The sequence below is a fragment of the Musca domestica genome, unplaced genomic scaffold (genome assembly GCF_030504385.1).
Source record: "Musca domestica strain aabys unplaced genomic scaffold, Musca_domestica.polishedcontigs.V.1.1 12, whole genome shotgun sequence".
NCBI classification, from domain to species: Eukaryota; Metazoa; Arthropoda; class Insecta; order Diptera; family Muscidae; genus Musca; species Musca domestica.
The window spans coordinates 12,844,566-12,867,608 of record NW_026712155.1 but is presented as its reverse complement, the minus strand read 5'-3'; the positions used below and the strand labels follow the sequence as shown (position 1 = coordinate 12,867,608).

At 33.7% G+C, this 23,043-nt stretch overlaps 1 protein-coding gene across 1 annotated transcript; it reads right to left on the bottom strand.

The window, feature by feature from the left end:
* Positions 1–20,857: 20,857 nt before the first annotated feature.
* On the bottom strand, positions 20,858–22,776 carry LOC131807220 (adhesive plaque matrix protein-like). Its single transcript, XM_059132309.1, has 3 exons — positions 22,750–22,776; positions 21,493–22,029; positions 20,858–21,319 (listed from the first exon to the last, which is right to left on the bottom strand). Exons 1-3 carry the CDS (start codon positions 22,774–22,776, stop codon positions 20,858–20,860), a joined length of 1,026 nt encoding a protein of 341 aa, XP_058988292.1.
* Between the last annotated feature and the right edge of the window lie 267 nt (positions 22,777–23,043).

The window sequence follows — 23,043 nt, the reverse complement described above, 5'->3', positions numbered from 1 at the left end:
TAAGCGTGGATTTTTTAAAGAATATTTTTCAGGACCTTAAACAACATAAGCGTGGATTTTTTAAAGAATATTTTTCAAGGACCTTAAACAAATAAGACGCGTGGATTTTTTAAAGAATATTTTTCAAGGACCTTAAACAACATAAGCGTGGATTTTTTAAGAATATTTTCAAGGACCTTTAACAACATAAGCGTGGATTTTTTAAAGAAATATTTTCAAGGACCTTTAAAAAACATAAGCGTGGATTTTTTAAAGAATATTTTCAAGGACCTTAAAACAACATAAGCGTGGATTTTTTAAAGGAATATTTTTCAAGGACCTTAAACACCTAAGCGTGGATTTTTTAAAGAATATTTTCAAGGACCTTAAAAAACATAAGCGTGGATTTTTAAGAATATTTTTCAAGGACCTTAAACAACATAAGCGTGGATTTTTTTAAAGAATATTTTTCAAGGACCTTAAAAACATAAGCGTGGATTTTTTAAAGAATATTTTTCAAGGACCTTAAAAACATAAGCGTGGATTGTTTTTAAAGAATATTTTCAAGGACCCTTAAACAACATAAGCGTGGATTTTTTAAGAATTTTTCAAGGACCTTAAACAACATAAGCGTGGATTTTTTAACAGAATATTTTCAAGGACCCTTAAACAACATAAGCGTGGATTTTTAAAGAAATTTTTCAAGGACCTTAAACAACATAAGCGTGGATTTTTTAAAGAATATTTTTCAACGGACCTTAAACAACATAAGCGTGGAATTTTTAAAGAATATTTGTCAAGGACCTAAACACCATAAGCGGGATTTTAAAAGAATATGTTCAAGGACCTTAAACAACATAAGCGTGGATTTTTTAAAGAATATTTTTCAAGGACCTTAAACAACATAAGCGTGGATTTTTTAAAGAATATTTTTCAAGGACCTTAAACAACATAAGCGTGGATTTTTTTTAAAGAATATTTTTCAAGGACCTTAAACAAACATAAGCGTGGATTTTTAAAGAATATTTTTTCAAGGACCTTAAAAACATAAGCGTGGATTTTTTTAAAGAATATTTTTCAAGGACCTTAAAAACATAAGCGTGGATTTTTTAAAGAATATTTTTCAAGGACCTTAATACAAACAGAAGCGTGGGATTTTTTAAAGAAATATTTTCAAGGACCTTAAACAACATAAGCGTGGATTTTTAAAGAACTTTTTCAAGGACCTTAAACAAACATAAGCGTGGATTTTTTAAAGATATTTTTCAAGGACCTTAAAACAACATAAGCGTGGATTTTAAAGATATTTTTCAAGGACCTAAACAACATAAGCGTGGGATTTTTTAAAGATATTTTTCAAGGACCTTAAACAACATAAGCGGGGATTTTTAAAGAATATTTTCAAGGACCTTAAACAACATAAGCGTGGATTTTTTAAAGAATATTTTTCAAGGACCTTAAACAAACAAGCGTGGATTTTTTAAAGAATATTTTTCAAGGACCTTAAACAACATAAGCGTGGATTTTTTTAAAGATATTTTTTCAAGGACCTTAAACAACATAAGCGTGGATTTTTAAAGAATAGTTTTCAAGGACTTAAACAACAGAAGCGTGATTTTTTAAAGAATATTTTTCAAGGACCTTAAACAACATAAGCGTGGATTTTTTAAGATTATTTTCAAGGACCTTAAACAACATAAGCGTGGATTTTTAAAGGAATATTTTCAAGGACCTTAAAACAAATAAGCGTGGATTTTTTAAAGAATATTTTTCACGGACCTTAACACAACATAAGCGTGGATTTTTTAAGAATATTTTCAAGGACCTTAAAACAACATAAGCGTGGATTTTTTAAAGAATATTTTTCAAGGACCTTAAACAACATAAGCGTGGTATTTTTAAAGAATATTTTTCAAGGACTTAAACAACATTAAGCGTGGATTTTTTAAAGAATATTTTTCAAGGACCTTAAACAACATAAGGTGGATTTTTTAAAGAATATTTTTCAAGGACCTTAAACCACATAAGCGTGGATTTTTTAAAGAATATTTTTCAAGGACCTAAACACATATAGCGTGGAGTTTTTTAAAAGAATATTTTCAAGGACCTCCTTAAACACATAAGCGGGGAGTTTTTTAAAGAATATTTTTCAAGGACCTTAAACAACATAAGCGTGGATTTTTTAAAGAATATTTTTCAAGGACCTTAAACAACATAAGCGTGGATTTTTTAAAGAATATTTTTCAAGGACCTTAAACAACATAAGCGTGGATTTTTTAAGAATATTTTCAAGGACCTTAACCACATAAGCGTGGATTTTTTAAAGAATATTTTTCAAGGACCTTAAACAACATAAGCGTGGATTTTTAAAGAATATTTTTCAAGGACCTTAAACAACATAAGCGTGGATTTTTTAAAGAATATTTTTCAAGGACCTTAAACAACATAAGCGTGGATTTTTTAAAGAATATTTTTCAAGGACCTTAAACAACATAAGCGTGGATTTTTTAAAGAATATTTTTCAAGGACCTTAAACAACATAAGCGTGGATTTTTTAAAGAATATTTTTCAAGGACCTTAAACAACATAAGCGTGGATTTTTTAAAGAATATTTTTCAAGGACCTTAAACAACATAAGCGTGGATTTTTTAAAGAATATTTTTCAAGGACCTTAAACAACATAAGCGTGGATTTTTTAAAGAATATTTTTCAAGGACCTTAAACAACATAAGCGTGGATTTTTAAAGAATATTTTTCAAGGACCTTAAACAACATAAGCGTGGATTTTTAAAGAATATTTTTCAAGGACCTTAAACAACATAAGCGTGGATTTTTTAAAGAATATTTTTCAAGGACCTTAAACAACATAAGCGTGGATTTTTTAAAGAATATTTTTCAAGGACCTTAAACAACATAAGCGTGGATTTTTAAAGAATATTTTTCAAGGACCTTAAACAACATAAGCGTGGATTTTTTAAAGAATATTTTTCAAGGACCTTAAACAACATAAGCGTGGATTTTTTAAAGAATATTTTTCAAGGACCTTAAACAACATAAGCGTGGATTTTTTAAAGAATATTTTCAAGGACCTTAAACAACATAAGCGTGGATTTTTTAAAGAATATTTTTCAAGGACCTTAAACAACATAAGCGTGGATTTTTAAAGAATATTTTTCAAGGACCTAAACAACATAAGCGTGGATTTTTTAAAGAATATTTTTCAAGGACCTTAAACAACATAAGCGTGGATTTTTTAAAGAATATTTTTCAAGGACCTTAAACAACATAAGCGTGGATTTTTTAAAGAATATTTTTCAAGGACCTTAAACAACATAAGCGTGGATTTTTTTAAAGAATATTTTTCAAGGACCTTAAACAACATAAGCGTGGATTTTTTAAAGAATATTTTTCAAGGACCTTAAACAACATAAGCGTGGATTTTTTAAAGAATATTTTTCAAGGACCTTAAACAACATAAGCGTGGATTTTTAAAGAATATTTTTCAAGGACCTTAAACAACATAAGCGTGGATTTTTTAAAGAATATTTTTCAAGGACCTTAAACAACATAAGCGTGGATTTTTTAAAGAATATTTTCAAGGACCTTAACAACATAAGCGTGGATTTTTTAAAGAATATTTTCAAGGACCTTAAACAACATAAGCGTGGATTTTTTTAAAGAATATTTTTCAAGGACCTTAAACAACATAAGCGTGGATTTTTAAAGAATATTTTCAAGGACCTTAAACAACATAAGCGTGGATTTTTTAAAGAATATTTTTCAAGGACCTTAAACAACATAAGCGTGGATTTTTTAAAGAATATTTTTCAAGGACCTTAAACAACATAAGCGTGGATTTTTAAAGAATATTTTTCAAGGACCTTAAACAACATAAGCGTGGATTTTTTAAAGAATATTTTTCAAGGACCTTAAACAACATAAGCGTGGATTTTTTAAAGAATATTTTTCAAGGACCTTAAACAACATAAGCGTGGATTTTTTAAAGAATATTTTTCAAGGACCTTAAACAACATAAGCGTGGATTTTTTAAAGAATATTTTTCAAGGACCTTAAACAACATAAGCGTGGATTTTTTAAAGAATATTTTTCAAGGACCTTAAACAACATAAGCGTGGATTTTTAAAGAATATTTTTCAAGGACCTTAAACAACATAAGCGTGGATTTTTAAAGAATATTTTTCAAGGACCTTAAACAACATAAGCGTGGATTTTTAAAGAATATTTTCAAGGACCTTAACAACATAAGCGTGGATTTTTTAAAGAATATTTTTCAAGGACCTTAAACAACATAAGCGTGGATTTTTTAAAGAATATTTTTCAAGGACCTTAAACAACATAAGCGTGGATTTTTTAAAGAATATTTTTCAAGGACCTTAAACAACATAAGCGTGGATTTTTAAAGAATATTTTTCAAGGACCTTAAACAACATAAGCGTGGATTTTTTAAAGAATATTTTTCAAGGACATTAAACAACATAAGCGTGGATTTTTTAAAGAATATTTTTCAAGGACCTTAAACAACATAAGCGTGGATTTTTAAAGAATATTTTTCAAGGACCTTAAACAACATAAGCGTGGATTTTTAAAGAATATTTTTCAAGGACCTTAACAACATAAGCGTGGATTTTTTAAAGAATATTTTTCAAGGACCTTAAACAACATAAGCGTGATTTTTTAAAGAATATTTTTCAAGGACCTTAAACAACATAAGCGTGGATTTTTAAAGAATATTTTTCAAGGACCTTAAACAACATAAGCGTGGATTTTTTAAAGAATATTTTCAAGGACCTTAAACAACATAAGCGGGATTTTTTAAAGATATTTTCAAGGACCTTAAACAACATAAGCGTGGATTTTTTAAAGAATATTTTTCAAGGACCTTAAACCATAAGCGTGGATTTTTTAAAGAATATTTTTCAAGGACCTAAACAACATAAGCGTGGATTTTTTAAAGAATATTTTTCAAGGACCTTAAACAACATAAGCGTGGATTTTTTAAAGAATATTTTTCAAGGACCTTAAACAACATAAGCGTGGATTTTTTAAAGAATATTTTTCAAGGACCTTAAACAACATAAGCGTGGATTTTTTAAAGAATATTTTTCAAGGACCTTAAACAACATAAGCGTGGATTTTTAAAGAATATTTTTCAAGGACCTTAAACAACATAAGCGTGGATTTTTAAAGAATATTTTTCAAGGACCTTAAACAACATAAGCGTGGATTTTTTAAAGAATATTTTTCAAGGACCTTAACAACATAAGCGTGGATTTTTTAAAGAATATTTTTCAAGGACCTTAAACAACATAAGCGTGGATTTTTTAAAGAATTTTTCAAGGACCTTAAACACATAAGCGTGGATTTTTTAAAGAATATTTTCAAGGACCTTAAACAACATAAGCGTGGATTTTTTAAAGAATATTTTTCAAGGACCTTAAACAACATAAGCGTGGATTTTTTAAAGAATATTTTTCAAGGACCTTAAACAACATAAGCGTGGATTTTTTAAAGAATATTTTTCAAGGACCTTAAACAACATAAGCGTGGATTTTTTAAAGAATATTTTTCAAGGACCTAAACAACATAAGCGTGGATTTTTTAAAGAATATTTTTCAAGGACCTTAAACAACATAAGCGTGGATTTTTTAAAGAATATTTTTCAAGGACCTTAAACAACATAAGCGTGGATTTTTTAAAGAATATTTTTCAAGGACCTTAACAACATAAGCGTGGATTTTTTAAAGAATATTTTTCAAGGACCTTAAACAACATAAGCGTGGATTTTTTAAAGAATATTTTTCAAGGACCTTAAACAACATAAGCGTGGATTTTTTAAAGAATATTTTTCAAGGACCTTAAACAACATAAGCGTGGATTTTTTAAAGAATATTTTTCAAGGACCTTAAACATATAAGCGTGGATTTTTTAAAGAATATTTTTCAAGGACCTTAAACAACATAAGCGTGGATTTTTTAAAGAATATTTTTCAAGGACCTTAAACAATATAAGCGTGGATTTTTTAAAGAATATTTTTCAAGGACCTTAAACAACATAAGCGTGGATTTTTTAAAGAATATTTTTCAAGGACCTTAAACAACATAAGCGTGGATTTTTTAAAGAATATTTTTCAAGGACCTTAAACAACATAAGCGTGGATTTTTTAAAGAAATTTTTCAAGGACCTTAAACAACATAAGCGTGGATTTTTTAAAGAATATTTTTCAAGGACCTTAAACAACATAAGCGTGGATTTTTTAAAGAATATTTTTCAAGGACCTTAAACAACATAAGCGTGGATTTTTTAAAGAATATTTTTCAAGGACCTTAACAACATAAGCGTGGATTTTTTAAAGAATATTTTTCAAGGACCTTAAACAACATAAGCGTGGATTTTTTAAAGAATATTTTTCAAGGACCTTAAACAACATAAGCGTGGATTTTTTAAAGAATATTTTTCAAGGACCTTAAACAACATAAGCGTGGATTTTTTAAAGAATATTTTTCAAGGACCTTAAACAACATAAGCGTGGATTTTTTAAAGAATATTTTTCAAGGACCTTAAACAACATAAGCGTGGATTTTTTAAAGAATATTTTTCAAGGACCTAAACAACATAAGCGTGGATTTTTTAAAGAATATTTTTCAAGGACCTTAAACAACATAAGCGTGGATTTTTAAAGAATATTTTTCAAGGACCTTAAACAACATAAGCGTGGATTTTTAAAGAAATTTTTCAGGACCTTAAACAACATAAGCGTGGATTTTTTAAAGAATATTTTTCAAGGACCTTGAACACATAAGCGTGGATTTTTTAAAGAATATTTTTCAAGGACCTTAAACAACATAAGCGTGGATTTTTTAAAGAATTTTTTCAAGGACCTTAAACAACATAAGCGTGGATTTTTTAAAGAATATTTTCAAGGACCTTAAACAACATAAGCGTGGATTTTTTAAAGAATATTTTTCAAGACCTTAAACAACATAAGCGTGGATTTTTTAAAGAATATTTTTCAAGGACCTAAACAACATAAGCGTGGATTTTTTAAAGAATATTTTTCAAGGACCTTAAACAACATAAGCGTGGATTTTTTAAAGAAATTTTTCAAGGACCTTAAACAACATAAGCGTGGATTTTTTAAAGAATATTTTTCAAGGACCTTAAACAACATAAGCGTGGATTTTTTAAAGAATATTTTTCAAGGACCTTAAACAACATAAGCGTGGATTTTTTAAAGAATATTTTTCAAGGACCTTAAACAACATAAGCGTGGATTTTTTAAAGAATATTTTTCAAGGACCTTAAACAATATAAGCGTGGATTTTTTAAAGAATATTTTTCAAGGACCTTAAACAACATAAGCGTGGATTTTTTAAAGAATATTTTTCAAGGACCTTAAACAACATAAGCGTGGATTTTTTAAAGAATATTTTTCAAGGACCTTAAACAACATAAGCGTGGATTTTTTAAAGAATATTTTTCAGGGACCTTAAACAACATAAGCGTGGATTTTTTAAAGAATATTTTTTCAAGGACCTTAAACAACATAAGCGTGGATTTTTTAAAGAATATTTTTCAAGGACCTTAAACAACATAAGCGTGGATTTTTTAAAGAATATTTTCAAGGACCTAAACAACATAAGCGTGGATTTTTTAAAGAACATTTTTCAAGGACATTAAACAACATAAGCGTGGATTTTTAAAGAATATTTTTCAAGGACCTTAAACAACATAAGCGTGGATTTTTTAAAGAATATTTTTCAAGGACCTTAAACAACATAAGCGTGGATTTTTTAAAGAATATTTTTCAAGGACCTTAAACAACATAAGCGTGGATTTTTAAAGAATATTTTTCAAGGACCTTAAACAACATAAGCGTGGATTTTTTAAAGAATATTTTTCAAGGACCTTAAACAACATAAGCGTGGATTTTTTAAAGAATATTTTTCAAGGACCTTAAACAACATAAGCGTGGATTTTTTAAAGAATATTTTTCAAGGACCTTAAACAACATATGCGTGGATTTTTTAAAGAATATTTTTCAAGGACCTTAAACAACATAAGCGTGGATTTTTTAAAGAATATTTTTCAAGGACCTTAAACAACATAAGCGTGGATTTTTTAAAGAATATTTTTCAAGGACCTTAAACAACATAAGCGTGGATTTTTTAAAGAATATTTTTCAAGGACCTTAAACAACATAAGCGTGGATTTTTTAAAGAATATTTTTCAAGGACCTTAAACAACATAAGCGTGGATTTTTTAAAGATACCTTTTTAAGGACCTTAATAAACGTAGATTTTTTAAAAAATACTTTTTCAAGGACCTTAAACAACATAAGCGTGGATTTTTTAAAGAATATTTTTCAAGGACCTTAAACAACATAAGCGTGGATTTTTTAAAGAATATTTTTCAAGGACCTTTAGGGCCATAGGCGTGGATTTTTTAAAGAATATTTTTCGACGACCTTTAGGGCCATAGGCGTGGATTTTTTAAAGAATATTTTTCAAGGACCTTCAGTATCATAAACGTGGATTTTTTAAAGAATATTTTTCGAGGACCTTTAGGGCCATAGGCGTGGATTTTTTAAAGAATATTTTTCGAGGACCTTCAGTATCATAAACGTGGATTTTTTAAAGAATATTTTTCAAGGACCTTCAGTATCATAAACGTGGATTTTTTAAAGAATATTTTTCGAGGACCTTTAGGGCCATAGGCGTGGATTTTTTAAAGAATATTTTTCGAGGACCTTCAGTATCATAAACGTGGATTTTTTAAAGAATATTTTCAATTTTTATTTTGTTTTAATATTTTTCAAGGACCTTCATAAGCGTGTATTTTAAAAAAATATATTTTTTCAAGGATCTTCAGGTTCATAAGCGTGGATTTTTAAAGAATACATTTTCAAGGACCTTCATAAGCATGGATATTTTAAAGAATATTTTTCAAGGATCTAAATAAGCGTCTATTTTTAAAGAACATTTTTCAAGGACCTTCGTAAGCGTGGATTTTCTAAAGAATACTTTTTTAAGGACCTTCATAAGCCGGGATTTTTTTAAAGAATATTTTCCAAGGACTTTCAAGAAAATAAGAGTGGATTTTCCAAAGATTTTCAAGAAGACAAGAGTGGGTTTTGAAGGATATTTTCCAAGGACTTTTTAAAATATATTTTCCAAGGACTTTCAGGGAAATAAGTGTGGATATTTAAAGGATATTTTCCAAGAACTTTCAAGAAGACAAGCGTGGATTTTTAAGGGATATTTTCCAAGGATTTTCAGGAAGACAAGAAAGGGTTTTTGAAGGATATTTTCCAAGGACTTTCATGACAATAAGCGTGTAGTTTTTGGAGGATATTTTCCAAGAGCTTTCAAGACAATAAACGTTGATTTTTTAAAGACTAGTTTTAAAGACCAACAAGACCATTAGCGTGGATTTTTTAAAGAATATTTGTCAAGGACTACGTACCATATAAGCGAGGTTTTTTAAAGAATATTGTCAGGGATTCAGGAAATAGCGTGGATATGTTTCAAAGATCACTGAGACCATAAGCGTGATTTTTTTAAAGAATATTTTTCTATGACTTTCAGGACAATAAGCGTGGATATTTCAATTTTTCAAGAACCTTCAGGATAATATTTTTGAAGAACCTTCAGGATCATTAATGTGGATTTTTTAACAATTTTTTTCAAAGTACTATCAGAGCAATACACCTGGATTTTTTAAAGAATCAGCCATAATCTGTGCTGGATTACTGGATTTCTAAGGACAATTTTCCCCCACTGTTTTCCCCATTTTCCGAAATTTGTATTTACATCCATTTTTTCTCGCTCCAGCAAAGGTCACAGAAATTGTATTATTGTTGTTATTACTGCCTTGCTTTTTATTTTGTTTCGTTTTTTTCTCCAATTTTCTTTTACATTGTTTCCTCCGCACTTTTGTTTACATTCACTTAACGAAAGTGAAAAAAGAAATCTACAACAGACAATATCAAATAAACGAAATAGAAACTGGGAAAACAGCAACAAGGACATCCATGCCATTCAGGCAGGAGCAGCAGTAGCATCAGCAAAACGACTGGCATCACATGAAGAGAAGTTGGAATAAAAAGTGAAAACAACAACAATGACAAATAAGATTAGATATAAGAATAATGTAAGTTTGTATTTCATAAATACGACTTTTAATGCTTAGACATACATAAAACACAAGACAGCAGCAACAACAACACTAACAACGAAATTGGATGTGTCATTGAGGCAGGGCAGGCAGGGGAAGAACGAGCTGTCATGATATGCCTGCAAAAGTCAAAGGAGGGGTGAAGTTGGGATTTCAAAACATTGTATGACTTAGTTATGAGCACACGCATCTATTGCGTGTGTATGTGCTCAGACAATAACTGTAAATTTCCCTCTACTCACACACACACACCAAGAGAGAGAGACAAACCCACACGCACAGCAAGTCCCCTCATACATTAAGTCCTAAGTAAATCCATAAATAAAAACTCGGCAAGTTTGTCTTGCGCGTTTTGAGCATTTTTGCTAGTAGTTCGAGGAGGAGATTGTATGCCATAAGGGGGAGTGGAGTAATAGGGGATTTGAAAATACGATAAACAGTCATAAGTTACATTAATAGAATTGTATACGGAGAACTAAACACAGGACAAATAAATTTTATTTATAAATTCCAATTAAGTTATCTGTATCATAACAAATTTTAGAATTATGCAATAATTGTACAGCTGGACCATGGAAAAAATATATAAAAATCCTGGCTCAGGGTCCTTGAAAAATATTCTTTAAAAAATCCACGTTTATGTGGCTGATAGACCTTGCAAAATATTTTCTATAAAAATCCAAAAACATTCTTTAAAAAATCCACGTTTATGTGGCTGATAGACCTTGAAAAATATTTTCTATAAAAATCCAAAAACATTCTTTAAAAAATCCACGTTTATGTGGCTGATAGACCTTGACAAATATTTCTCTATAAAATCCAAAAACATTCTTATAAAAAAATCCACGTTTGTTGGGTCTGATAGTCCTTGAAGAATATTCTTTAAGAAATCCACGCTTATATGGCTGATAGTCCTTGAAAAATATTCTTTAAGAAATCCACGCTTATATGGCTGATAGTCCTTGAAAATATTCTTTAAGAAATCCACGCTTATATGGCTGATAGTCATGAAAAATTCTTTAAGAAATCCACGCTTATATGGCTGATAGTCCTTGAAAAATATTCTTTAAGAAATCCACGCTTATATGGCTGATAGTCCTTGAAAAATATTCTTTAAGAAATCCACGCTTATATGGCTGATAGTCCTTGAAAAATATTCTTTAAGAAATCCACGCTTATATGGCTGATAGTCCTTGAAAAATATTCTTTAAGAAATCCACGCTTATATGGCTGATAGTCCTTGAAAAATATTCTTTAAGAAATCCACGCTTATATGGCTGATAGTCCTTGAAAAATATTCTTAAGAAATCCACGCTTATATGGCTGATAGTCCTTGAAAAATATTCTTTAAGAAATCCACGCTTATATGGCTGATAGTCCTTGAAAAATATTCTTTAAGAAATCCACGCTTATATGGCTGATAGTCCTTGAAAAAATTCTTTAAGAAATCCACGCTTATATGGCTGATAGTCCTTGAAAAATATTCTTTAAGAAATCCACGCTTATATGGCTGATAGTCCTTGAAAAATATTCTTTAAGAAATCCACGCTTATATGGCTGATAGTCCTTGAAAAATATTCTTTAAGAAATCCACGCTTATATGGCTGATAGTCCTTGAAAAATATTCTTTAAGAAATCCACGCTTATATGGCTGATAGTCCTTGAAAAATATTCTTTAAGAAATCCACGCTTATATGGCTGATAGTCCTTGAAAATATTCTTTAAGAAATCCACGCTTATATGGCTGATAGTCCTTGAAAAATATCCTTTAAAAATCCACGCTTATATGGCTGATAGTCCTTGAAAAATTTAAAAAATCCACGTTATATGGCTGATAGCTGATAGTCTCTCTTGAAAATATTCTTTAAAAAATCCACGTTTATGTGGCTGATAGTCCTTGAAAAATATTCTTTAAAAAATCCACGTTTATGTGGCTGATAGTCCTTGAAAAATATTCTTTAAAAAATCCACGTTTATGTGGCTGATAGTCCTTGAAAAATATTCTTTAAAAAATCCACGTTTATGTGGCTGATAGTCCTTGAAAAATATTCTTTAAAAAATCCACGTTTATGTGGCTGATAGTCCTTGAAAATATTCTTTAAAAAATCCACGTTTATTGGTCTGATAGTCCCTTGAAAAATTTCTTTAAAAAATCCACGTTTATTGGTCTGATAGTCCTTGAAAAATATGCTTTAAAAAATCCACGTTTAGTTGGTCTGATAGTCCTTGAAAAATATTCTTTAAAAATCCCGTTATTGGTCTGATAGTCCTTGAAAAATATCTTTAAAAAAATCCGCGTTTATTGGTCTGATAGTCCTTGAAAAGATATTCTTTAAAAAATCCACGTTTATTGTCTGATAGTTCCTTGAAAAATATTCGGGGTGTAAAAAGTCCACGTTTATTGGTCTGATAGTCCTTGAAAAATATTCTGTAAAAAATCCACGTTTAGTGGTCCTGATAGTCCTTGAAAAATATTCTTTAAAAAATCCACGTTTATTGTCTGATAGTCCTTGAAAAATATTCTTTAAAAAAAAATCCACGTTTATTGGTCTGAATAGTCCTTGAAAAAATATTCTTTAAAAAATCCACGTTTATTGGTCTGATAGTCCTTGAAAAATATTCTTTAAAAAATCCACGTTTATTGGTCTGATAGTCCTTGAAAATATTCTTTAAAAAATCCACGTTTATTGGTCTGATAGTCCTTGAAAAATATTCTTTAAAAAATCCACGTTTATTGGTCTGATAGTCCTTGAAAAATATTCTTTAAAAAATCCACGTTATTGGTCTGATAGTCCTTGAAAAATATTCTTTAAAAAATCCACGTTTATTGGTCTGATAGTCCTTGAAAATATTCTTTAAAAAATCCACGTTTATTGGTCTGATAGTCCTTGAAAAATATTCTTTAAAAAATCCACGTTTATTGGTCTGATAGTCCTTGAAAAATATTCTTTAAAAAATCCACGTTTATTGGTCTGATAGTCCTTGAAAAATATTCTTTAAAAAATCCACGTTTATTGGTCTGATAGTCCTTGAAAAATATTCTTTAAAAAATCCACGTTTATTGGTCCGATAGTCCTTGAAAAATATTCTTTAAAAAATCCACGTTTATTGGTCTGATAGTCCTTGAAAATATTCTTTAAAAAATCCACGTTTTGGTCTGATAGTCCTTGAAAAATATTCTTTAAAAAATCCACGTTTATTGTCCGATAGTCCTTGAAAAATTCTTTAAAAATCCACGTTTATTGGTCTGATAGTCCTTGAAAAATATTCTTTAAAAAATCCACGTTTATTGGTCTGATAGTCCTTGAAAAATATTCTTTAAAAAATCCACGCTTATGTGGCTGATAGTCCTTGAAAACTATTCTTTAAAAAATCCACGTTTATTGGTCTGATAGTCCTTGAAAACTATTCTTTAAAAATCCACGTTTATTGGTCTGATAGTCCTTGAAAACTATTCTTTAAAAATCCACGTTTATTGGTCTGATAGTCCTTGAAAACTATTCTTTAAAAAATCCACGTTTATTGGTCTGATAGTCCTTGAAAACTATTCTTTAAAAAATCCACGTTTATTGGTCTGTTGGTCTGATAGTCCTTGAAAACTATTCTTTAAAAAAATCCACGTTTATTGGTCTGATAGTCCTTGAAAACTATTCTTTAAAAATCCACGTTTATTGGTCTGATAGTCCCTTGAAAACTATTCTGTAAAAAATCCACGTTTATTGGTCTGATAGTCCTGAAAACTATTCTTTAAAAAATCCACGTTATTGGTCTGATAGTCCTTGAAAACTATTCTTTCAAAAATCCACGTTTATGGTCTGATAGTCCTTGAAAACTATTCTTTAAAAATCCACGTTTATTGGTCTGATAGTCCTTGAAAACTATTCTTTAAAAATCCCACGTTATTGGTCTGATAGTCCTTGAAAACTATTCTTTAAAAAATCCACGTTTATTGGTCTGATAGTCCTTGAAAACTATTCTTTAAAAATCCACGTTTATTGTCTGATCAGTCCTTGAAAACTATTCTTTAAAAATCCACGTTTATTGGTCTGATAGTCCTTGAAAAATATTCTTTAAAAAATCCACGTTATTGGTCTGATAGTCCTTGAAAACTATTCTTTAAAAAATCCACGTTATTGGTCTGATAGTCCTTGAAAACTATTCTTTAAAAATCCACGTTTTATTGGTCTGATAGTCCTTGAAAACTATTCTTTAAAAATCCACGTTTATTGGTCTGATAGTCCTTGAAAACTATTCTTTAAAAAATACACGTTTATTGGTCTGATAGTCCTTGCAAACACTATTCTTTAAAAATCCACGTTTATTTGTCTGATAGTCCTTGAAAACTATTCTTTAAAAATCACGTTTATTGGTCTGATAGTCCTTGAAAATATTCTTTAAAAAATCCCCGTTTATTGGTCTGATAGTCCTTGAAAACTATTCTTTAAAAATCCAGTTATTGGTCTGATAGTCCTTGAAAACTATATCTTAAAAAAATCCACGTTTATTGGTCTGATAGTCCTTGAAAACTATTCTTTAAAAAATCCACGTTTATTGGTCTGATAGTCCTTGAAAACTATTCTTTAAAAAATCCCGTTTATTGGTCTGATAGTCCTTGAAAACTATTCTTTAAAAAATCCACGTTATTGGTCTGATAGTCCTTGAAAACTATTCTTTAAAAAATCCACGTTTATTGGTCTGATAGTCCTTGAAAACTATTCTTTAAAAAATCCACGTTTATTGGTCTGATAGTCCTTGAAAACTATTCTTTAAAAAATCCACGTTTATTGGTCTGATAGTCCTTGAAAACTATTCTTTAAAAAATCCACGTTTATTGGTCTGATAGTCCTTGAAAACTATTCTTTAAAAAATCCACGTTTATTGGTCTGATAGTCCTTGAAAACTATTCTTTAAAAAATCCACGTTTATTGGTCTGATAGTCCTTGAAAACTATTCTTTAAAAAATCCACGTTTATGGGTCTGATAGTCCTTGAAAACTATTCTTTAAAAAATCCACGTTTATTGGTCTGATAGTCCTTGAAAACTATTCTTTAAAAAATCCACGTTATTGGTCTGATAGTCCTTGAAACTATTCTTTAAAGAATCCACGTTTATTGGTCTGATAGTCCTTGAAAACTATTCTTTAAAAAATCCACGTTTACTTGGTCTGATAGTCCTTGAAAACTATTCTTTAAAATCCACGTTTATGTGGCTGATAGTCCTTGAAAATAATCTTTAAAAAATCCACGTTCATTGGTATGATAGTCCTTGAAAAATATTCTTTAAAAATCCACGTTTATTGGTCTGATAGTCCTTGAAAAATATTCTTTAAAAATCCACGCTTATGTGGCTGATAGTACTTGAAAAATATACTTTTTAAAAAATCCACGCTTATGTGGCTGATAGTCCTTGAAAACTATTCTTAAAAAATCCACGTTTATTGGTCTGATAGTCCTTGAAAACTATTCTTTAAAAAATCCACGTTTATTGGTCTGATAGTCCTTGAAAACTATTCTTTAAAAAATCCACGTTATTGGTCTGATAGTCCTTGAAAACTATTCTTTAAAAATCCACGTTTATTGGTCTGATAGTCCTTGAAAACTATTCTTTAAAAAATCCACGTTTATGGTCTGATAGTCCTTGAAAACTATTCTTTAAAAAATCCACGTTTATTGGTCTGATAGTCCTTGAAAACTATTCTTTAAAAAATCCACGTTTATTGGTCTGATAGTCCTTGAAAATATTCTTTAAAAATCCACGTTTATTGGTCTGATAGTCCTTGAAAACTATTCTTTAAAAAATCCACGTTTATTGGTCTGATAGTCCTTGAAAACTATTCTTTAAAAATCCACGTTTATTGGTCTGATAGTCCTTGAAAACTATTCTTTAAAGAATCCACGTTTATTGGTCTGATAGTCCTTGAAAACTATTCTTTAAAAATCCACGTTTATTGGTCTGATAGTCCTTGAAAACTATTCTTTAAAAATCCACGTTTATTGGTCTGATAGTCCTTGAAAACTATTCTTTAAAAAATCCACGTTTATGTGGCTGATAGTCCTTGAAAATAATCTTTAAAAAATCCACGTTCATTGGTATGATAGTCCTTGAAAAATATTCTTTAAAAAATCCACGTTTATGTGGCTGATAGTCCTTGAAAAATATTCTTCAAAAAATCCACGCTTATGTGGCTGATAGTCCTTGAAAAATATTCTTTAAAAAATCCAAGCTTATGTGGCTGATAGTCCTTGAAAAATATTCTTTAAAAATCCACGCTTATGTGGCTGATAGTCCTTGAAAATATTCTTTAAAAATCCACGCTTATGTGGCTGATAGTCCTTGAAAAATATTCTTTAAAAATCCACGCTTATGTGGCTGATAGTCCTTGAAAATATTCTTTAAAAATCCACGCTTATGTGGCTGATAGTCCTTGAAAAATAATTTTTAAAAAATCCACGTTTATTGGTCTGATAGTCCTGGAAAAAATATTTTTTAAAAAATCCACGTTTATTGGTCTGATAGTCCTTGAAAAAATATTTTTTAAAAGATCCCCGCTTGTGTTGGTCCTTGAAAAATATTCTTTAAAAAATACACGCTTATATTGGTCCTTGAAAAATATTCTTTAAAAATCCACGCTTATGTTGGTCCTTGGAAAATATTCTTTAAACATTTCTTTTTTCTATGTATGTATGTGTGTGTGTGTGCTCTCTTGTATACCCATCCTGTAGGCCTTGTTCCTCTTTAAAAACGCCCCATTTTCATTTAACTGCTGGTTGTTCTCCGTTTTATGTTCATGTTATTTTATTTGCCTTGTTGTTATTGTTATGATTGTAATAATTGTTGTTATTATTTTTGTTAGTGATACTTCTTGTTGCTATTTTATTGCTACTGCCGTTGTTGTTGTTGCTGCTGTTGTTGCGGTTCAAATCAAAGTCATCACAACAAACAATGCCAAAGTGAAGCCAAGCAGAAAAAGGCGTGCAAAAGAAGTGCGTGCGTGTCTGGCAGGGTTTTTTTCGCTTTCTGTGACGTCTTGAAAAAGAAAACTTGACAGACGGGAATTTCGAAAAAAATGGAGAAAAAATTGTTGGTTAATGATTGACTAGGTGTGTGTGTGGGCACATGACTGACTGCTGGGCTAAATTTAGAAGAAATGGAGTGAAGTTAAATTATAGAAATAAAACATATTTATGGCAGGTAGTTTCAGGATTAAATGTTGATATTTATTGCAGTCGACAATGTGACAAGGTTTGGTTATGAGATTGCGATTGAGGAGCGGAATGTTGAGATATGAACTCAAAACAATGGTGGTCTGGAGGAATATTGGAGTGTAATTCCATTGAGACGTCTTGGGGCGTATGAGTAATGTGATATTCCATGAAGAGTTGATCATACGCCCCAAAGACCCCCATAATTGATTTTTCAAGGTATGCAATTTACAGGGTGAGGTAAAAAAACAGGTAATTTCAGATTTAAATTTTGATATTTATTGTAGTCGACAATGTGACAAGGTTTGGTTATGAGATTGCGATTGAGGAGCAGAATGTTGAGATATGAACGCAAAACAATGGTGGTCTGGAGGTATATTGGAGTGTAATTCTATTGAGACGTCTTGGAGCGTATGACTAAAGTGATATTCCATGAAAAGTTGATCATACGCCCCATAAACCTCCACAATTGATTTTTCGAAGGTAAAAACTGCAACAAAGTCAAGTGCCATAATTTTTACATTTTTTTAAATTTTATTAAATGAAAGCAAAAAATGTCGGAAATAGCATCAAATTGTAGAATAAGTTTAGATTTGTTCGAATTGGTCGAACTTTGACATGAATTATGGTCTTACGGCCAATGAAACCGTCACAAGCTGCCCGAATGTTGCTCTGCGGTATTTTGGCCCATTCCCAGCGAAGCGCTTGCTTGAAGTGATCGACACTTTGGTATGTTTTAGTGCCAACCTTGCTTTCCAAAATACTCCAGACACAATAGTCCAAAGGATTGGTATCCGGAGATTTTGGTGGCCATTGTGCACTGGAAATGAAGCGAGAAACCTCATTTTGTTACCATTCTTGGGTGGCGAGTGCTGAGTTCGATGGTGCTGAGTCCTGTTGGAATGTCCAAGGTCTGCGGCCAAAATGGTTGCGTGGCCAAGGCTTTAATACACCCTCCAGAATATTTTCGCGATTATATTCGGCATTTATTCTGATCGACCGCGGCGATTAATACAAGCGGAGAGCGACCATCGGCCGTTATGACGGCCCACACCATTACCATGGCCGGCTTGAGGCTTGGGTTCTGGTGGCCAACCGAAGGTGCAAATTTTCTGCGGACCTCTTTGGCATTTATTCTGATGCCACGGTCGATTAATACCAGCGGAGAGTGACCATCGGCTGTTATGGTGGCCCACACCAGCACCATGACCGGCGCTTGAATTCTGGTGGCCAACCGAAGGTGCATATTTTCCCCGGACCTCTTTGGCATTTATTCTGATGCCACGTTCGATTAATACAAGTGGAGAGCGACCATCGGCTGTTATGGCGACCCACACCCTCACCATGACCGGCGCGTGAGTTGTGGTGGCCAGCCAAAGGTGCACATTTTCAGCGGACCTCTTTTTGGGATCTATTCTGATGCCACGGTCGATTAATACGAGCGGAGAGCGACCATCGGCTGTTATGGCGGCCCATACCATCACCATGGCCGGCGTTTGAGTTGTGGTGGCCAGCTGACCTCTTTGGCAAGTAAACACGATCATTTTATTTGTTTACTGCTGCTGCTGGACAACGAATGTTTTCTCATCGGGGAAAACCAAATTCGGCATTTCACCACTTTCGGCCAAGCGAAGCAACTCTTTAGCTCTTTTGAGTCTATTTTCTTGCGGTTGCGATGTAAGTTCTTGCAGTGATTGGAAATTCAATGGCTTTACCCCGAGCTCATTTTTCAATATTTGCCGAATGGAATATTGCCATATGTTCAGCTCACGAGCCATTCTTCGGTCACTGTGACGCGGGGTTCGATCAAGTAACTGGAATAATTTTAACAGCTGTCGGACAAGTGGCTTAGAAATGACAGCAGTCTGAATTTGGTTGCAGTTTTTTTCATCTCACCCTCTATGAGGTGTTTAGTTTTTCAAACTCACGGAAAGGATCCCCTAGCTTCCATTTCTGATCATTTTCTAAATTCATATCTGCCGGTCCTTTGTGAGTAAAAGTTTAGAAACTCAATATTTTTCATGGTATTCTTAACAAGATTTATTAGGGAAGGCATACATGGCCATATGATTGTTTGTAGGAAAATTTCACCAGAAAAATTTGTTATTCACCCCACCACCCTCCTCGTAACTTAGTTGTTCATTATCTCCTCTCATATATCCTCTTTATGACTTTATCCAGATATCTTTGTAGTATTACGATAAATGGTTTTATTTTCTTACATGAAATGATCATTTTCTAAATTCATATCTGCCGGTCCTTTGTGAGTAAAAGTTTAGAAACTCAATATTTTTCATGGTATTCTTAACAAGATTTATTAGGGAAGACATACATGGCCATATGATTGTTTGTGAAAAAATTTCACCAGAAAATGTTGTTATTCACCCACCACCCTCCTCCTCATAACTTAGCCGTTCATTATCTCCTCTCATATATCCTCTTTATGACTTTATCCAAATATCTTTGTAGTACTGCGATAAATAGTTTTATTTTCTGACAAGAAATGGAAAATTCCACTTTACATCCAACTTTCCTCCCCCCTGTCTCTCCACCTCCCTCCTGCCTACCTCCCACCCTCCCACCATAATAAAATATTTATTGTTATTTTCATGATTTTAAAACATCTATTGTCAATATTGTTTTAGCGTGAAAATGTTGTTAACGTTGTTGTTGTTGTTATTGTTGGCTTGTGTACCTAACATTGTTTTTGTTGGTCTTTTTTTGGCAAGTTGCTGTTCACTTTTTACCGCCAACTCCTTAAGCCACCAAGAACGAACGCGAAAATGGCGAAGCAAAGTAAAAGAAAACAAATAAATATAGAATTACACAAACAAATAACAACAACACCGACAACAAGAGCAATCTGAAAACAGGCAGGCAGGCATGCAGTCAGTCAGACAATAATCAGAGTTAATGCCATAAAACCAAGTAACATCTTTAGAGACTAAAGCCAAGAAAAACATAAATAAAATCAGGAAAGATGGAAGTCGATATTTAGAGACCCTATAGCAGAGTTTGGTAAAGAAGATCAGGGAATTTAAGGACGATGTAATGGACTAGAGGATTTTCGAAATCAAGGTAAAGGACCAGGGAATTTCCACCGACGACACACAAGCTGAAGACCAGAGAGTCCTTATAGACAAGCTGAAGGCCAAAAAGTCTTTATAAACGAGCTAAAGTCTTAGGGAGTCTCTATAGACGAGCTGAAGGCTCAGGGAGTCTCTATAGACGAGCTGAAGGCTCATGGAGTCTCTATAGACGAGCTGAAGGCTCAGGGAGTCTCTATAGACGAGCAGAAGGCTCAGGGAGTCTCTAAAGACGAGCTGAAGGCTCAGGGAGTCTCTATAGGCAAGCTGAAGGAGTGACAGACTTTATAGACGTGTCTTTAAAACGAGCTGGGGGTCAGGGAGTCTTTATAGACTTCTGCCAGAGAGTCTGGAGGTCAGGGAATCTTTATAGAGGAGCCGAAGACCATTTTAGTCTTAATAGATAAGCTGGAGGGCCAGCTTGACATTGTATACAGGATGAAGGGCCAGCTTGTCGTTATAGACAGGCTGGAGGTCCAGCTTGTCGTTATAGATAGGCTGGAGGTCCAGCTTGTCGTTATAGATAGGCTGGAGGTCCAGCTTGTCGTTATAGACAGGCTGGAGGGACAGCTTGTCGTTATAGACAGGCTGGAGGGCCAGCTTGTCGTTATAGACAGGCTGGAGGGCCAGCTTGTCGTTATAGACAGGCTGGAGGGCCAGCTTGTCGTTATAGACAGGCAGGAGGGCCAGCTTGTCGTTATAGACAGGCAGGAGGGCCAGCTTGTCGTTATAGACAGGCTGGAGGGCCGGCTTGTCGTTATAGACAGGCTGGAGGGCCAGCTTGTCGTTATAGACAGGCAGGAGGGCCAGCTTGTCATTGTATACAGGATGAAGGGCCAGCTTGTCGTTATAGACAGGCTGGAGGTCCAGCTTGTCGTTTTAGACAAGCTAGAGGGTCAGCTTGTTGTTATAGACAAGCTGGAGGGCCACTTTGTCGTTATAGACAGGCTGGATGGCCAGCTTTTCGGTATAGATAGGCTGGAGGTCCAACTTGTCGTTATAGACAAGCCAGAGGGCCGACTTGTCGTTACAGACAAGCTGGAGAGCAGCTTGTCGTTATAGACAGGCTGGAGGGCCAGCTTGTCGTTATAGACAGGCTGGAGGGCCAGCTTGTCGTTATAGACAGGCTGGAGGGCCAGCTTGTCGTTATAGACAGGCTGGAGGACCAGCTTGTCGTTATAGACAGGCTGGAGGGCCAGCTTGTCGTTATAGACAGGCTGGAGGGCCAGCTTGTCGTTATAGACAGGCTGGAGGGCCAGCTTGTCGTTATAGACAGGCTGGAGGGCCACCTTGTCGTTGTAGACAGGCTGGAGGGCCACCTTGTCCTTGTAGACAGGCTGGAGGGCCAGCTTGTCCTTGTAGACAGGCTGGAGGGCCAGCTTGTCGTTATAGGCAGGCTGGAGAGCCAGCTTGTCGTTATAGGCAGGCTGGAGGGCCAGCTTGTCGTTATAGGCAGGCTGGAGGGCCAGCTTGTCGTTATAGGCAGGCTGGAGGGCCAGCTTGTCGTTATAGGCAAGCTGACGGGCCAGCTTGTCGTTATAGGCAAGCTGACGGGCCAGCTTGTCGTTCTAGGCAAGCTGACGGGCCAGCTTGTCGTTATAGGCAAGCTGACGGGCCAGCTTGTCGTTGTAGTTAGGCTGGAGGCCAAGTTTGTCGTTGTAGACAGGCTGGAGGGTCAGCTTGTCGTTGAAGTCCGGCTGGAGGGCCAGCTTGTAGTTATAGACAGGCTGGAGGGCCTACTTGTCGTTATAGACAAGCTGAAGGGCCGGCTATGCAGTAGATGGCCTTTGAGCCTAAAGATGGCCTGGGAGCCTAAAGATGGCCTTGGAGACCTTTTATGCTATAGTAAATGGCCTTGGAGACCTTCTATGCTATGGTAGATGGCCTTGGAGTTCATCTACTCTGCAATAGATGACTTAAAATCGCCTGGTTTTCTGTAGATGCCCTTGGAGTCCATCTACTCTGCAGAAAAAGTAGATGGCCTTACAGCCCAACGACTCTACCTTAGAGCCCATCTACTACCCGTAGATGGCCTCTGAGTCCATCTACTCTACAGGAGATGGCCTGTGAGCCCATCTACGCTACAGTAGATGGCCATCTACCCTACAGTAGATGGCCTGTGAGCCCATCTACTCTCCCGTAGATGGCCAGTGAGCCTATCTACTCTCCCGTAGATGGCCTGTGAGTGAATCTACACTCCCGTAGATGGCCTGTGAGCCCATCTACTCTACAGTAGATTGCCTTTGAGTCCATCTTCTCTACAGTAGATTGCCTGTGAGTCCACCTACCCTCTTGATGATGGACTTTGAGTCCATCTACTCTCCCCTAGATGGCCTGTGAGCCCATCTACTGTCCCGTAGATGGCCTGTTAGCCCATCCGCTCTATAGTAGATGGCCTGTGAACCCATCTACTCTGCAGAAGATAATCTTTGTGTATCTCTACTCTATTGTAGGGTATTCTGCAATCTTCCCCCCTGACATCTCCTCGAAGTTCAAGAAACGAAAGTAACAATCCACAACCATAACAATCTCGAATAACAACATGCAGAGATTTTGATAAAATTATCATGCTCCTTAAACAT